Raw genomic sequence first — 19269 nt, 5'->3', positions numbered from 1 at the left:
AACAGGTGGCAGCTCTTTAAAAAACCCTCTATTGTCTACAGGTCAAGCTTTTTAATCTGACACTTCATTTTCAGATTTCAATAAAACGAATCGTGCAGATCTGATGGACTTGACAAAAAATTAGAAAATTATTTTATGCATTAGCCCAAAACCCATTATTTCTTCTTTCGAAAGTTATAAACCCCTACTATTAAGTATAATAATGAAAAAAACATATTTTTACATATATTTTTTATTTATTCCATTAAATTTTTTTTTTGAAATTATGATTAAAAAAATTGTTTTTCTGGAATTCCACAGGGACACCCTGTGTTTAATTTAATTCCAAAATTTTTATTCTTGTAGTTCTCTACTATCTATATGGAAGTAAAAAAATGTCAAACCAACATTTTATTTCAAATAATGTATTTTTGACATTTGTTTTCGTGAAGAGCTTACGCAAGGCTATGGTCTTATAAACATTCTTAGTATAAAATTTGTCCACTTTAGTGGCTTCCTGGCGGCATATAGTTTATTTTATAAGGAAACTTCTGTTTAATTCTTTTTAGTGGATGAATAGCCTTAACAAAAACACCAAACACGCTCACATTGCAGACAACGAATTTTTCGATTTTTGCCCACTTAGGCGGCACTGTGCATCCCCTCTAAACAGCTCCGCAGATAATGCAACTCTTTTCTGCCCGAAAATGCTGCGTTGGTTTCAATTAATAGTGATGAGCGACATTTCACTATCGCTCATTTTTTCGATGATATTTCATAGTGATGGCAGTACACAAAATTTCCCCGTCTGATAGGCACACTGATACAAAGACAAAGGATGTGATGAGAGCGCTTCCCTGCGAACACGAAATTCAACAAATCTCTCCTGACATTTCAGCATGAAGGACATCATGGGCCTGAAGCTTTTAGAGTATATTTAACTTCACAAAAGTATTTTTAGGCGCCCACCACATTTCAGGCTTCCAGCGCTTTATTCAGCTATAAGTTATTTATAGCGGAGAGGGCGGTGAAAGCCAGCCAGCTTAGAATTCCTGCTGTATTTCACTTGAATTCAGTTACTGTTTCCCAAGAAATTTAAAGTAGCAAAACTCCTCAGCCTAACCATATCTATTCACAAATACTTAAGAAATGTGTGTGGTTAAATGGCAATGCATTTATCTTGGCTACAACATACATTTAGGTAAATGACTTTAATTATTCTAATAAATTTACTCTTTAGTTACTTACGTACATCATTACTGATTACAATAACCAATTTTCTTCTACTTACATTTTTTTTTTTGCCTTTAATTCTGCACACGCGTAGCCTGCCGATATGAGAAGGGTTCCTGGTCTGAGTGTGCTACTGGGCAAATGACACGCGCTGATAAATTAAAGGCGACTAGCGATCCATCGTGCGAAGCAACACGTGTCATCAAGAAGAATTGCAAACCTGGCAAATCCAAGGATAAGAGCGCCAAGGAACAACGCAAAAATAAGGATAAAGGTGAGCGAGTGTTAAGGAGATGTACGCGTTATTATGCATATAAGCGGAATGAATATCCCTTAAGTTATTAACACTACATATAACCAAATTGGCAAAACTCTACCCAACTGGCTAATAATTAATGACCGTATACAAGTCAAGATTAATTGGCATATTTTCACATGCATAAATTTGTATACATATTGCCATCTATTTGAGTAAGTATCTACCTTCCTAAGGGAGTGCATAGCATATTTCGTGTGCGGTCAAAGCATAATCATATCGTTGCTCATGGCGCCGAGTCGAATTAGTGAATTCTAATTGACAATTAATTAGAACACACTGCAACTGGAGCAAGCTACTATGACTACATTTATACATACACTCAGTGTTACCGTTGTGCGACTTAATTCCTAATTTACCTCTTTTGGAGAGTTAATCTCCCTGAAACCAACTTTGGAAATTTTTAACAAATTCATGCGACTTTTGATCCTTTTTGGCTTTTAAAATTTCATATTAATATCCTACAAGACAGCTCATATTATCATTATCACTAATTACAAAATAGCTTTTCAAAGTATTCATTTTTGTTCAGACCATGGGAAAAAATTGAGTATTTTCCCCTCAATGTTGTCATCAGAAAGTCCTCAGTACTAATAGTCAAATTACTCAATTATGCCATACTACAAAAATAAAAGTGTAAATGTGTTAAAATGTTTGCCTAAAGTGCTCAGCAATGTCTTCTAGGGTATTTTTACTAATTTCCTTATATTTCTATAATTGAAACTTTGGAAGAAAATTATATTCCACTCTCAAATTTTATTGGATTTACATCGCATAACGCAGGCGCAATGGTTTGTAGAAAAAGAAATAGCAGGTTTCTAACTGAAGAAAGCAAGCATTGAAACAGGGAACCAAAATGAATTTTTGCTGTGCCACCTCATACTTGGCGGATACGAGGTATTGCGCGCCCAGCGACGTAATATTAGTTTAGAGTGCATTAAGTCAGCGAGATACATAGCAATGCGTGTGGATTGTTTTGCAACGTTGATAACACTGCAGGGAAAATCTCACGTTTTGGAATGATGCCAAAAACCGTCGAGGCAAGTAAACTTAATTTTTCCCAGATATTTTCATTTTTATGAACAAAATTCAAGCTTTAAGAAGGAAAATATTAAAAACGAGGACATTTTTTTGTATTTGTTTTCATTTGTATTACAGCCTGTGTTCTTTTGTCAAAAAATGGTGCTACCAGCGATCAAAATCGATGGATAACAAATTAACTTTGGAATGGTCAAATGAAAATGTGCAAAATATTTTTGTATGAAATAGGAGCAGGAAATAATGTTACTCATACGCCATATTGTACATGGCCATACTCGCACGCACTCGTTCATGGCGTATGAGTAACATTTTCCATGTTAAAGTTTGAATTTTTCTTCATTCGCAATGCAAATTTGAAATGAAAATATCTTGGGAAAATGACCTTTTCTAGGAAAAAAGTATACTGGACCGCAATATAGGACTCGAAATTAAGTTTACGTGTCTCGGCATTTTTTGTCTCATTTTAGCGTCCTTTCAGTGTAATAATTTGGTTTCTTAGATATACGAGATAATTTATTGTAGTATAAATTTTTTCATGTTCTATTTTTGTAATGATCTTTTTTCCAAAATGCGCCAAGTTTCTTTTTTACTTACTCTCTATTATATGTGTAAGACTTTATACTAGACTTAAAAGATAAGTTAAATTCAAAAAACCACAAAAAAAAAAACAGTTTACAACCAACTAGCTCATTAAGAGGCGGTACTGGTTTTCTCGATCTATCCCAGCGCAATGCTTTCAACTGTGTCTTTTTACGATGGCGATGTCCTGCGAAGTGGAAATTGTCACCTCTGCATAACTTTGGAACTAGTTCTGAACTGGTTCCATTTTCGACAGTTCTGGGCCAATAAGTTTTTTTTATGAGAAAAAATTTTTAAACTAAATTACTGGATATTTTTTCTTTTCAGAACTTTTTCCGTTTTGGAAAGATCTGCGTCAATAGGTTTTTTATGAAAAAAATTTTGACTATCAGATTTTTTTGATATTTTTAAATTTTTTCTGTTCTTTTACAGATTGCATTTTATTTATTTTTTTATTCTTTTATTTTATTTATATTAAATTTTATCACTTTCTCTTAAATTTTTAAGCGGAACTCAACCATTTAAATTTACTAAATCTGAAAATCACAACTGCCTCCACCGCGATTTGAACTAGCGACCAACGATGTTGGAGTCGGAAGACTTCCCGCTGAGCTATTTTAGTATTGTACGAGAAGTGAGAATTTGTGCATTTACTTCTGAACAGAGCGCAACTACCACACCAAAAGTTTCAACTGTCCCTCCCTGCAGCCGTTTTGCACTAGTTCGGAGATAGTTCTGAAATGTATAGAGCGGAACTAGCGCTTTAACAGACTGTCTCTAAATTTTACTGCAGGGTATCTCAGAAACTAATGAAATTAAATATTGATAAAAGGTTGTAGCACAATCAACACGCATTTTTGCTTCGCTGACATAATACACTATATACCAATATTATCCTTACACATTTGGGGTATTCACAACGGTGTCGTAAGTGTCATATTGTTGTACGTCGTAAACTTAAAACGCCTAAAAATATATTAAGGGGGTTCGCAAGGTACCATCATAGTCATATTTTAAATTTTCACAGTGTCAAAAAATAGTTGGTTGTGGCTTTCAAGTTCTCTAAACCTTTAATTGAGCTTTTGAAGTTTACAACATACAACAATACGACACTTGCGACACCGTTGTGAATCCCTCAATTGTATAACATATTTTAGTAACAAACATTAACTCGCTTTCGATATCGGTAAACAACATTTTTTTTTTTAATGCTGAACGCGGCAACTAATAGCAGTTAAAAACCCAATACTTACCCAGTGGAAAAAAAATCCATTACTTTTTCAACCAAGGAAAGGTTAATAGCTACGGTCGAAAGATAAGATGCATCGCAAAGTAAGCGAGCGGATGATGTGTAGTTTTGAAGCCACAAACAAAACAAACAGTTTTAAAGCTAATTCAATTATGTTTTATTTTCACGTTATCTCAACAGCTGCTGTAGCCGAATAAATGCGTGTTCGACTGCCGTGTTGTTGGTCACGGGTGCATAACCTGTGGCGCGAGCTTTATTTTTTATTTATATATTTTTTTTTTTTTCAATTCAATTTGTAGTTTCGTAAAGTGACATGCGACACATTACTTTCGTATGATATCGCTGTGTGGAAATTCTTGCAAATTTTCGTGCGTAGGTTATAGGGGTTATCCATTGCTTTTAGCATTCCCAGACATTGCATTTTCCCACTGGGTTGTTATTACTCTGCTGATACACTTTTTTATGTTCCACCATTTGAAAAATTACTTTTGAATAACCTTTCTGACCAAAGACTTATAGTTATGAATTGTTTAGACCCCTTAAAAATAATAATTTTTGCATTAGCAGAATTTCGAGTGCAATCCCAAAATCTTAAGTTATGATCAAAATGTCGGGAAATCGGGGGTGACAGGTAATAAGGTCAATGGAAATAAGGTCAATTGACTTTATTTCCCACCCTGGTGCGAAATAAAGTCAATTGACATTATTACCTTTTAAAAAGCGAAATAAAGTCAACAAAAATTTGGAAATAAAGTCATTGACGCTATTTCCTCATTCAAATGGAAATAGCGTCAACAATGCTTAAAGTATGTCGATTCATAAAAAAAAATGTTGTTCTTACAATAAACATTGCCCCGTAAGTGTTGTTTTTTAATAGATGAAAAAGGCTTTTGCCAAATCCCCAGTGTTGTGATATTAATCCACACACAATCATGAACTACCTCCAATTGATTCTATTAAAAAAAGAATTTAAATTACGAATATGTAAAAACACTATGCGAAAAACTAAACGCCTGCGCACAGCTGGAATACGAGAAATATTTGAAGAAAGAGTGGAGAAATGATCCATAACTTGCAAAACATTTTTCGTTTCTACAAAAATAAAGCGAACACTATTAAATTGAAGAAACAGTACATGTCCAAAACCCCCGGAGGAGCACTGAAAGAATTCTGTGTTTTAAATTAGCATATTTTGAACGAATTCGGAACGTCTAAGGTGGAAAAGAACCCAACCTTTCTATAAGGAAACAATTACAGAAAAAGAATTTTCTTACACTGTATTTATGTCTCCGCCAGCAGTCATTTAAAAGCAGCTAAGGAGAACGACGACACCATTTATTAGATGGCACATTCAACGAGCCAATGTGCCAAATGCGGGTATAAACAATTATTGATTATTTAATATCGGAACCGAGATCATATAAGTTAATTGATTGGTTTTCACACACTTTTGAAACACAAATTATATGCTTTTTTACTGCAGACAAGTTGTTGCCTCAAAACACAGCAGAAATCTTCCAATCAGGGCTGCCAACTCTCCTTAGTTATGAGGTGCCATATTGAGTATAAAGAAAGTGCCAAAATGTGCCAAATAGAAAAATAAAAGTGCCAAAAAAGGTGTAATTCCTTTTAGTCATTCACATTTAGCAATAAAATAAAGCCACATTTTCAAAACAAAAGTGCAATGATAAAATAAGATAAACCAGTTGAACAGCCTTTATAAATTAGAAAATTTTAGTTGAGAAAAAGAAGTGCACGCAAAGGATTTCACAAAAATGTATTGAAATGTTATTTTTTTTTACAAAAGTGCCATTTTGGCATTTAGTGCCAAATTGAAAAATTAAGTGCCATTTGAAGTAAAATAGGAACAAATGGCACGGTTTGAGCCTAGTTGGCATCCCTGCTTCCAATAACTTACAAATATAAAAATGTGAAATATCGAGGGCTTGAATTCATTAATACCCTCTATCTGCAATTTGCACAAAAACTAATTTGTGATTTTAGAAACCATCTGGGACTTATTACCTGTCGTTATATAAGGTAGCATTAATATCACTGATGACAGTTAAAGCTTAGGTGGATTTTTATATCAGAATCTCATCTTTGTGAAAAGTGTGCAGATAGGGGGTATTATTGAATATAAGCCCTCGATGTTTAAAATATATAAACATTTTATTTCAACGTATACAAAAAATAAATCTACCTGCGTTACAGCACGTCGGGAGACGGGGAAGGGGGGCCGGGGGGCCGCGGCGTAGCGTGACGTGGTGTGCGCGCCGTTCGCGCGGGGTACGAGGGCGCGAGCGCGAGCGCGACGCGCGCGGTGTGGCGCGCTGACGCGGGCCGCCGCGAAGCTAAGCAAATTTAATGTTTTAAAGAGAAATAATGTCAATTGATTTTATTTCGTTTTTAAAAAGGTAATAATGTCAATTGACTTTATTTCGCACCAGGGTGGGAAATAAAGTCAATTGACCTTATTTCCGTTGATCTTATTACCTGTCACCAAATCGGGATATTTGATCAAAACACTGGTCACAAATTGTACAGTTTTCAACGGATTCTAATAATCTTATATTCATTGAAAAGCGGAAGGTGTTTCCAGTGCTTTTAGAGTAACTGCTTGAACAAGAAAGCATGAGAAAAATCAACCCAAAAAATTGTTATGGTGGGCTTGGGTTAAATGCGCCCTACAATTGTATTAAACCTACCTATACCTAGTGCTTTATCTAAAACAAATTCTATATTTCCCTATTTAAAAAGCGCTATTCGAGGCTTTAATTGCACAAAACTTCTCTAAGCTATAAACAGGGGAAAATCTAGTTTGTTATAGGTGAAGCACTAGTTTTTTTTTATACCCGAGCGCACTTGTGCACAAGGGTATTATAACTTTGTTCACATAACGGTTGTTTGTAACAGGCAAAACGAATCGAGATAGATATAGACAAATGTATACATAAATGATCAGAATGAAAAGAGAAATCGATTAAGCGGTGACTGTCTGTCCGTCCGTCCGTCCGTCCGTCTGTCCGTCTGTGCACACGATAACTCGAGTAAAAATTGAGATATCTTAACGAAACTTGGTACGTGAACTTCTTTTGGGCGTAGGACGGATGGTATTGAAAATGGGCGAAATCGGACAATAACCACGCCTACCTCCCATATAACGGTAATTTTAAAAAATACGAAAACTGCGATATTTTAGTAACTACTGAAGATAATTCACTCAAAATTGATACTTACAATGAGTCTCAGACGGAAAACATGAATATTATAAATTTTTGGAAAATGGGCGTAGCCACGCCCACTTATGGTTACATGTGTATATCTTGGTAACGCTGCACCAATTTCTTCCAAACTTGGCACAGTTGTTGGCCTTAGTACAGCATACTAAATGGCTGAAAAGTTTAAAAATCGGACAATAACCACGCCTACCTCCCATATAACGGTAATTTTCAGAAAAACGAAAACTGCGATATTTTAGTAACTGCTGAAGATAATTCACTCAAAATTTATATTTGCAATGAGTTTTAGACGAAAAATAAGAATATTACAAAATTTTGGCAAATGGGCGTAGCCACGCCCACTTATGCTTACATGTGTATATCTTGGTAACCGCTACACCAATTTCTTCCAAACTTGGCACAGTTGTTGGTCCTGGTACAGCATACCAAATGGCCGAAAAAAATCGGACAATAACCACGCCCACATCCCATATAACGGTAATTTCGAGAAATGCAAAATCTTCGATAAATCAGTAAATATTGAAGCTAATTTATTCAAAATTGATGGTTGCAACAATTCTTTACCAAGAAATACGTTTATGACAAAATTTTGGAAAATGGGCGTAGCACCGCCCACTTGTGATCACATATATGTATGTATCTCGCTAACCGTTCTAGCAATTTGTACCAAGCTCGGTATGGTTATTGTGCTTGCCACATAAAAGCAAACCGTTGAAAATTGTTGAAATCGGACGAAAATTGAGGCCGCTTTTCATATAACGGTAAATTTCAGAAATGCTTGAAATTTCAATATTTCGAAATTTAAGGACGCTAATTTACTTAAAATGTATACACCCCGGCTTATCATGTAGCGGTAGCTTTCGGAAAGGAGGAAAACATATATTTAATACTTGCGCCGGGTATTTAATGTTCGGCTCCGCCCGAACTTAGACTTTCTTACTTGTTATATATAAAGAGCATTGATCTCCTTTTACCAGAACCCCTTTGGGTTTGTGAACGAGCCCAAAACGAAGTATGAAACGAGAATAAACAGTCTTAATAGCTGTACAAAATTCGTGACAGATTTTTTTTTCACAGACTGTGTTATGACGCCAATGTCGATATATTAATTTAAGGAAATCAAACATTGTCTAGCCAATGCTTCCCATACTCTTCGCTATCCTTGTTATTTATTTACTTTGCCCACGTTACACCCATTTGACTGCTCTTCCGCAGAAGTTCGTACATGCATACATACTATGGCGTGACTGGCAATTAATGAATGGACAGCGACTTTTCACGAACCAAAAGCATGCTACATAAGTATTAGCAGCTATTGCAGCTATCGTTTATTTGCCTTATCAGTCTATGCGCATCGCTCTCATGTTTTTGTAGTCAGTGAAAATTCAATTTTTTGTTTACTTTCTAGTTTTTATTTTTCACTTACATAGTAGGACGCTCCGTCATAACTTCCCCAAGTTAATGACCCTTTCGCTTTATTCAGCTCAGATGATGCCTGTGGGTTCGGTACAAATTACTTGCAAATTCCTGGAACATGAACTTCATTAGACAGAATTTTATTTTTGCTATTCGTATCTGACGCTAAGGTGTGGCTCTGAAATGAATACTACCTGCTGCCAATTCATAACTTACTAGCTAAGCGTTTTAACACCTAGCTTCTCCTCTAATTGGGGAAGCACCAAAAAAACAAAATTTCATTTTGTACCAAGGATTCACTTATAAAGATAAAATGTAAAATCTAAAAAACTTTTGCACTGACGTTAACTTCAATGAGCCATATCTCTCATACATAAATAATTTTGTCTATAACCGTTTACCGGTTTTGCAGAAAACAAAAAAAACCTTAGCTGGTTACACCTCCTTTTTCGATGTTTTGTCAGAGCAGACAGGCTTTTCGAGAACTAATCTGTCGGTTAGACAATTTTACTAGTGACAAAAAACTCCAAAGACGCAGAGTTGAAACTATGACAGTCGAAGTTAATTTTGACTACAGTTATGGATGCGATGCAGCCTTGAAAAAAATTATTTGTACTTTTGGAACTGACTAAAAGGGTTGGTTCAGACTAACTTGTTCTTCAATGACGCTATGTATAACCGTTCAAGCAATTTTGGGTGAGCTCAGCTCTGACTTGTGAAAAAAACCATTAAAAAATGGGTACTTGAGACTGGGGAATTAAAAAAAAAAACAATTCCTATTACATCGTTCCCGATACTTGCGGTCAGAATGCGCAAAGGGCCAAGAATCTTTCATCATTATTGCGATTACTCCACAGGACGTCCATAAAGGTGTTGTCATATATTCTGCTACACAAAACGTTAGGGCGAACATGTAAGGTGTGATATTGATTCACCAATAGATTACTTATTTCTGCTGAATTACCTACTGAGTTCAAAGTAGTAAAAGGCAGACGTTATTGTTGGTGTTGGTTTCCTAGTGGACTAAGTCCTCTAACTAATTTTGCAGAATTATAATTTTCAGCAGGAAGTCTCATTCCAAACTCCCATATGGCACATGTTGGGCCCGAGAGATGATCTCTGAGGTAAGGAGTAGGATTCGACTGGGAAGGTTGCTGCCTATATTTTGTGATTACGGCTTTACGACATCGATCTTTTTTGCTACACTGAATCGTGCCTTCCGTCTATTACAACTTGACCGATCTAGCTTTTTTTATTTCAAATTTTGGCCTGTGGCGCCTTGTTTCAAGTCCTTCAGGAAGAAAATACATAACTAGATTGACACTAGCGATAGTGGCAGAGCCGAAATTGTGTGTGAGATTTGTCGTGACTACCTGTCGTTAAAACGAGCTAACCTCACGGTGCCCAATAGCACAGCGGATCAATTCAAATGCCTTGATCAGCGCCCTGAAATGCAAGCACTTCCTTACCAATTGGCAGTGTGGGGTGGACACAGTAACCACCTTGGTAGGGCTCCAGCCCCATCTATACTTCTGCCGTACTATGGGTTCAGCACCCGGTTGCATTGCAACTCCTCATTGAACCATTGCTAGTTCTACCCGCATTTGAGTTTCAACCACAGTCACCACGATACTCCCCGGGGGTTCGCACCAAGAACAGACTTATCTAGCACGCGATCACACTCCGGGGGAATTCTGTTCTTCGTGGCACCAGAATTAAGTCTTTGGTCAGACCTGGAAAGCCGGAGTCTTCTGCCAGTTGAGCCTCCACTCGACTCAAGAACTGGAGGCCTTTGACTGGGTAGCCCGGTGTTGTCAAGCCCGAAGTTCCAATGACGCGTAACCCACTTGGCCAGGCCAAAGTCGTCCGACACTGGATCTGGTATGTATTTATATATATCTAATAATCTCCCTCTGTAAAAGCACTCATATAAAAGCTAATTCCTCTAGTGAGCGAAGGTAACAATGCAGGGTTAGCCATAAACCGAAACATCAAAGAAGATTCGTAGAATATAATCTCTCCACACTTTCTTCGTATTTACTTCGTGTTTATTTTAAGTATAGTGGTTAGACTAGTAACTTGAAAATAAGTTTGTTCGACCGATCACAAGATGGTGTTGTCTAGAAATTTTCATAGAGAATGAGCTCAGCGCAATACAAAATTTCCATACAACGCCACTCTGTAAATATCAACCACAAATTTGAACAAATGTACCAGTCGCGTGATTTGGTTTGATTCAAAGCGAACATTTGAAAGCACACTTACATGTTGTGCCTGTAGGTGAGTGCGCAAAATGCTTGCTACAATTGGTTGCGGCTTAGAGTGTCCAGGTTCAAATCTCATTAGGCGGAATATATAATTTTAAATTTTTATTTTCGGTTTTTCTTAATTATGAAAAAGTATCTGTGAAGTGCACAACGTAATTGTGTTCAAACGAAAAAATCTCCAGAAATAAATCTGTTCAAAGTTAACAAAAGCTTGTTTTGAGCAAAATCATTATGGTTTATTTTTTTTCTCAGTGTGTCATCTAAGAATTTTCATCGAGGTTTTCTGAATTCAAGGAATTATCATTGTTTAAATTTGATTGGTTGGAAACCCAAGAGTTTTTGAGTTCAATTTGAATTCAATATGGATTGAAAACTTTGTCGGAGCAAGGAAAGAGTTGGAGTCCATCGAATTAGAAAGACCATCAGGCAATTCGCGCTAAAATGCTAATACTAAAATTTTGGAAACTTCAAGATTAATTCCAGACGCATTAGCTGTCTGCATGAGCTGACGTTTGCTATCTTTACAATGTTTTTATCTACCTAAGCATGTGAGTGCTTACCACTTACCAAGTAAGGTACACAGGGACATTTAAGAGACGCTTAATTCGTTATTTCTCAAATTTTTGTACGATTTAGGGCGGTCGTGATTGCTTGAATATTTCTTTGGAAATAATAGCAGGCGTATGTTTAAAGGTTTGCCGGCACTTTACTAGAGGAAAACCCGGCTTATGCGATTACAAAATTCCGGTTTACTTGGCATGCGAAAAATCACGGGTTAAAAAATTAAACGCTGAAAAGCTTTAGAAAAACCGTGTCAATCACCCTACTACCTATATTTGTATTTCAAAAAATTAATATTTTTATTTGAATAAAATTTTTGGCAACCTGTAATTTTTTACTATTAATTGCGCGCCATATTTTCTCTCGTTCCAGGTGTACGCAAAGCACGCGCCTAATTCCCCAGCAGTACACTACCAACCCAGCGAAGAGTTTCAATTTGAATTCAAGAAAAATAAAACTGAAAATATTGAAACGTAATGCAAACTAAATCGCATGCAAGTACTCGTATCACCACATACATAAATACACATACAAACAGAAAAATGAAATTCGCAAAAGGGGAAAGCTCGTTTCATTTTAAAAATCAAACAAAAACACTACTAACTGACAGACTTCTTACAAATACTTACATACAACAAAGCAAAGAAGTGAAACGAATAATAGATAAAAAAAAACAGAAGGTAAACTAAGATCAGACTTAAAACGTTAAATAAAATTAACCAAACCAATGCGTAGCTGCAGCAAAGGAAAAAAATAAATAAATAAATAACAGTGAAAATCCTTACCACTTAAAAAGTATTTATAGAGATCTCCACAACTTGATTACAAAAATAGTAAACACTGAAAAGTACGTTTAAAATAAAACAAAAAAATACAACAGACTTATATACCATATATACATTAAGAGTTGCTAAAAAAGAAGAGTTGCAATTACATACCAAAACAAAAAGTTACAAAAACCAAAAGAAATGAAATTATTGAAATGAAAATAAAAGACAGTAAAATTATACATATACATACATAAAGTAAGTTAGGTGGATGTGGCAGTTAAATAAAACAGGAAGTGTGTACTCGAACTGGCAGCAGATGCGTCCGAACTATTTAGAGCCGAATGTGGACGAACGCGAGGCACGAATTTCGATTAGCTATGTGATTCTGGCCGAACGCGTACGAGCGACAGTGGTGGGATGGTACGAACCGAAAGTAAATTAAAATTTTATTAAAATTAAAAAAGTAAAAGATTCAAAAATTTAAATTAAGAATTATTACTTATATACGATACAGTACGAGGAGGAGGCAAAAACAAATACATAAGTATTGAGAGGAAATGAAACAAAAGATGAAATTATATTTGTTTTACAATGAAAGATATAAGGAAAAAGCCAAATCCAACACATTAAGTAGATTTTACTATGAAAGTAAAAAAAAAAAAAAAAAAAATTAAAACAATTGAAAAACCCCAATTACCAAAAAGTTTACAGATAATAGTTAATAAATAAAATATTTGCATTTCTATGCTGACAGAGAATTTGACACACACACATACATACAAAGTAAACATCATCTTATACAGCTACAACAGTCTTTAACGAAGTCACACAACCATAAATACATAAAATGCATTTCAAGAAAATTCTCTCGCTTGCAGACACTCAAAGAAAAAATGCGATGACTTAAAGGGCAACGAAAACATTTCAAAATTGGCTGATTATTTCCAGAAATTATGTATGATTTATGCTCATTTGACTTTGTGCCATATTCCCTTTGCTTAATGGTTTATTAAAAAAAAAAAAACCAAATACTATTTTAAAAATCAGCAACAGTAAACAGCTCTTACATTCCTTTTCAATTTTTCAAAGTCAAGCCAAAATAATTGTCTAGCAAAGCAAGCAGTTGTCACTCACAGCAAAGGGAAACGAAAAATAATACACTTTTAAAGTGCAACAACAACTGTAGCCGTTTTTAAACAATTTAAATATGAAAATCTGTAAATATTGTAAAGAAAAGATGAATACATACATACATACACACAAACAAAGCAAATCAAAAGACTCACTCATAAAAACTCATCCACTCTCTCTCTCTATTAACCATCTTTAGAATTTAAAGCTTTGCAAAATCTCAAAAAAAAATTTAAAAATTTATTTTTCTCGCAAATCGTATCCAGCTCCATATTTTCTTTTTTTTTCCTCGTTCGCAAAAGCATCAAAATACTCATAAATAGAATTGAATATAGACCTTTGAGCGTTTAATAGTGACAGTTTGAATTGATGTAGCAAATCTCGAAATATTTAAATTTAACACACACGAACACAATACATACCTACATACATATGTACATCGGAGCATCATCGCACAACTAAGCAAATAAGTTAAAATAGACAGAACTTCATGCAGAAAATTCAAACAACAAGAGAAACCAAATAAATACATAGATATGTATGCGTCAAAAGCAGCAGTTTTAAATGGGTGTTTTTAATTATTTTCGATGGACATTACAAATACAATTACAATATTTACATTAACAAAAAACCAAAACAAATAACAATTGGAAAATATGGAAATAATGAAATCCATGAAATAAACTAATGTGAACACTAAACATACAAAATACATAAAAACAAAGACAATTTAAACGTATATGAAGAATAAATGAGTATATAAAATTTTAAACAAATAAATAAAAGTAAATGATAAAACTTTACGATAAAAACAAAAACAAAAAAGTGCGTTTTTTTTATTGAATGGCATCAGTAAAACGGTAGTACCACAATCATTTATCTATGTATATTTATTTATCTGTTCCTATTTATCTACATATTTCAGTCTACAGAAATTATTGTTACGTTTATCCTTGAATGCTTGACGGATTTCCCAAAATCCTTACGGTTCGTATCGCTGGATTGTTAAATAAACGCTCACGATGTCCAGATTACAGTACAATTTACTTTATTGTACAACAAACACTTTACAATACTTGTTAAAGCAATTACAACGCTTTACAAAACTTGTTAGCACAATTTCCTCTGTTCCACAACTTGCTTATAGCTTGCTGATTCGCAAATGACTGACTGGTAGCTTTCTCTCATTCTCTCGCTGTTCGCAGTATTCGCCACGGTATTATTTTAGATAAATTACTTATTTTTCAATTTCTTTAGATAAATTACTATTTTTTTTTTCAATACTTACCTAGAAATTGAGAACGCTGAAATAGTTATAACCATGGGCTGAATTCTGTAACTGTGAGAAAATGCAGTATACTCCGAAAGCAAAACTCACAACTAGCGTTGCCACTGATGTACAAAAATACTTACCATTTACTTTGAAAAAATCTACCAAATCTGGATAATATCCACCAATAACTTTTTTTTTAGTTATTTTCATTAAAACTATAGGTTTGTTCTTTTTTTGAGTTATTTCAATAAAAACCAAATTTTTTTATTCGGGAACTTTTTATTTAACTAATGATATGATATTTGAGATCATACTAATGAGTGCGTGTAGTCCCTACGCGCCGAAGAATTTAAGTGTATTTAATCGAGAAAATTTGTTCAATTATTATTTGGAGCTGAAGAAGCATTCATATGCATATACAAGATTAACTAGTGGTTGAAATGAGATTAAATAAGACGGGTCATGGCAGAAAGTGAGAGAGCTTCGGTTGGGCCGCTCCGACTTATTCGGTTTGAAGGCTCACTGAAGTCTGCAGCGTCTGTTCACCAGTAGGTGCGACTGCAAGCGGGCGTCTGTCTCGGAGCAAGCGGCTCGCTATATAAACGTGTATTCGGTTAAGAAACCACCTCCCTCCCAGCAATGGGTTGTGCCCTAGGTTTTATACCCGCCGCGTAACAACCACCTCCAGTGAAAAAAGCGACAATGCCTCGTTTAAAGGAATACGATTTGAGGGCATGCACCTGGAGTATCCGAATATTTAATGGAGAAGGTGCCTCTGCCCGGCTGGTTGATATCCTCGTAGGGACAAAAGCTGACATCATCGCCATCCAAGAAATACGTTGAACGATGTCTACTATAACTTCCATGTAAAGGAGCGTAAATGCAGTGTTGGATTTTTAATGGGGGAGGCACTCCGTCGCCGAGTACTGTCGTTCACCCCGGCGGACGAGCGTCTAGCCGTACCGTAGAAACACAATGTTGGCGAACAGCCAACTCACCATAGCAAACACAATATTAGAACACGAGCAGGCAAGTTGTAATAGATGGAAGGCATGCTTCTAGTGTTCTAAGGGTCAAAAATCGACTCAGACCACTATCTTGTTGCAGCCAAGATACGCACCCGTCTCCGTTAAGCAAGAATATGCGCTCAGCAATGCACGGAAAGCTTGACGCCGAAAAGCTGCAAACACAACAGACAACCAATTTTATTCGCCACTCGACAAACCGACATATGCGAGCACATTTCCCTCTCATTACGTGCCGTCGCCGAAGAAGTAGTCAGACTTTAGTAAGCCCGAAAGGACAACTGGTGCGATGAGGAATGCCATGAAGCTGCAGAGAAAAAAGATGCCGCCTACACGGCCATGCTGCGGTCGTGCCCAACGCGAGCTATGTGGGGCCACTATAGAGAACTGAAGAGGGAAGCGGGACGTATTAGCCGCAATAAGAAGAGAGAGGCCGAAATACGTGAGCGCGAGGAGCTTGAGATACTGGCCGAAAGGAAAAAAGCCCGAAAGTTTTACCAGAGAGCTAGGCGACTTACGGAAGGTGTTAATAGCAGGGGGAACTCCTGTAAGAACAACAATGGCGACACTGAAACAGTTGATGATGATGGATTCGATGTTCCACCACCTTAAGTAGACGAAGTAAGAAGAGAAATAGCGCGCTTGAAAAACAACAAAGCTGCTTTAGCTGACAGCTGTCTATCTGAGCTATTATAGTATGGCAGCGAGGTTAGATGAATGCCCAATCCAAAGGTCTTATTCAACTCGGAACCCGCTGGTGGTAGCAGAGGAAGAGGGAGGCCCCCACTGCGATGTAAAAACTAATTGGCGTCAGTTGGCACAGAAGAGAAACGACTTGCGTGCTTTGTTGAACTCGGCCAAAATCGCTTAGGCGGTTACAGCGCCAAATAAGAAGAAGAAAATCGAGTCCAAGATGTTTATCTTTAGTAGTCCTGTACAGAATGGACACCGACACGCTGGCAAGGTTGTTAAGAATAAAAATTGTATAAGATTTTACAGACTCCGGATCTCGTCCATTCAGATCGCCTGCCCGTAAAGTGGAATCGAGAAGAGGCGGCTTGGAAACTAATGCTTTCCAACCGCCCAGTATATGTAATGTGCTGCTATGAATCCCGTCCATTCCAACAGCTTCAAAAATATGATACCCATACGACCTTTATAAATAAATAAATAAATAAGGGGGTGGAACAGGGTCGTCCTAAAAAACTTACTGAACACTTTCGAACGTGGTGGAAGTGTTTTACTTTCTACACTTTATAGTAATTTAAAAATTTGGCCCTTATACCACAAAAATGAAACAAATGTTTAAAGGAAACTCATCTAAGCAATATTAAGTCCTACAGCTCGCAGATAATTAACTTATTCAGAGGAAAACTTGATTGAAATTCAGCTTTCGCAAAGTTCCAGTCAATGTGTTCCATCTGGGCCAAATATGATTTTTAGATGTATGTAGTTCATCACTATGCCATGCCCATCGAAATGTAGTCAAAAATACTACAAAACCAAAAAGCGAAACAATACACACTCATTGAACATTTAAACAACAATACATACCAGAACAATGACTATAAAATGGCGTGTGCCTATGTAAGCAGAATGCCAGGATGTGCATTACTATCCTGTCCCACAGCGCTCAACCGAAACTGGAGCGGAAAGTAAGAGGATAATATGAGTATGTGCTCGTATACATTCACCAACACATACAAGGTAGTCAGCTGCATGCCTGCTGGATTGCAATTGTTTTGGCGCATTTGCATGCAACAAGCCACACATCCAGGCTGGCAGGAATTACTCACTATGTAAAAGTCGCCGCTGGCCAGATCCGGGCAAAGCAGGCCACTGATCCTATTCCATCCAGCCGTTGCTCGGTGCACAGCATGACCGCGCCCACGGCAATGCACTGAATGCCATTAAAGTTTGGTCGAGTGCACACGAAATTGTAGCCTCACTGGCCAAAATGGGGCGGTGTATGTATTAGCAAATATTGCTATCCACAATGCAAATGCACAAAGCTTCAGTGTACCTATGAATGCAGTTGATGATGCGAGCACATCCATCTAAGACTGTCGGTCAGCTCTGGAAATGGCAACGAAGCGACGAACGTGTATATACATACATACATATGCACATATTATGTATGTAGCTACAAGTCATGAATTGAGAGTGGTGTTTGTGGTTGGTGAAACACAAAGTATTTAATTTGAATGTGGGATGACTGGGCGGTGATAGCAACTTTATGCAAATTTGTGAAAAAGTGAATTTTTGGTATAGACATTTCGAGAAAGGTTTCTCATGGAATTTATATATTCTGGGAACAGCTTAAAAGTAAATAAAATAAAAACAACATCCTTTGCGCGATATATTCTTTATTACTTAATAAAATAGCTACATACCTATAAAAGGACTTTTTTTCATATATTCTTTTTACATCTCATATGGTAAAGGTTTCAAAGGTATTTCTGAAAAGTGTACGTGAATTACCATAGGAAAAACTATGAATTTTAATAAAGGCGATGCTAAGGGGGCCCCACATATATTTCTGTTTCTATACATATACATACCAAGGCGAATTCAGACAAGGTAGCCTTACCGGAACAGCTGATTTCAAGGTGAATTGCGCCGATTGTCAAAATGATGATTTTTTTTTTGGAAATTTGTTTGTTCTCATTGCCTTTGTGCGCATAGTTTGTTAGTGTAGTTTTTTGTTTTTTTGTGCTGCCGTTATCACCTTGTATGAATTCGCCTTGTATATATACTATAAATGCTTCTTTATTCACGCGTTCCTTGATTAAAAAACAAAAAATAAATAAAAAAAAATTTTCCGGACACTTTTTCTTGGTATTTTCCCGGGTTCTTCTTTCATTCTGTTTCACTAAGAGCGCAACAAAAATGTGTTGAAAATTCGTTCATCAAATTCATTTTGATTTTCTATCCGAATGACCTTTCTAATGTGTTTAGTAGCGAATTGCATTTATTATTTCCACTCAAAATCATAGTTTCGTATATAGGTAACAATAACAGCAACTCTTTGCTGCGGAACAAAATTTAAATGTGCCGAACTGAATGGTGAACCGTACTTCAACACCCTCTAGCACAAAAAAGTTTTGAGAGCAAATAAAAAGTTGTACGTACATGAATGGTTAATCCGCCGTAGCTCTGAGAATTTTAAAAATATTTATAAATATTC

General features: G+C 36.2%; 1 protein-coding gene across 1 annotated transcript in view; it reads left to right on the top strand.

The window, feature by feature from the left end:
• LOC118747283 overlaps positions 1-14005 on the top strand; it is a 207388-nt gene extending 193383 nt beyond the window's left edge. Inside the window, exons 4-5 of the mRNA XM_036481285.1 lie at positions 1307-1486; positions 12256-14005. Coding sequence (XP_036337178.1) covers positions 1307-1486; positions 12256-12278 — 203 coding nt within the window. The 3' untranslated portion in view covers positions 12279-14005. The remainder of the gene's footprint in view (positions 1-1306; positions 1487-12255) is intronic.
• The last annotated feature ends 5264 nt before the right edge of the window (positions 14006-19269 follow it).

The sequence above is a fragment of the Rhagoletis pomonella genome, unplaced genomic scaffold (assembly GCF_013731165.1).
Source record: "Rhagoletis pomonella isolate Grant_MI unplaced genomic scaffold, Rhpom_1.0 Rhpom_scaffold_00011, whole genome shotgun sequence".
Classification (NCBI taxonomy): domain Eukaryota; kingdom Metazoa; phylum Arthropoda; class Insecta; order Diptera; family Tephritidae; genus Rhagoletis; species Rhagoletis pomonella.
Note: the sequence above shows the minus strand (reverse complement) of the source record. Positions and strands in the feature narration are given on the sequence as shown.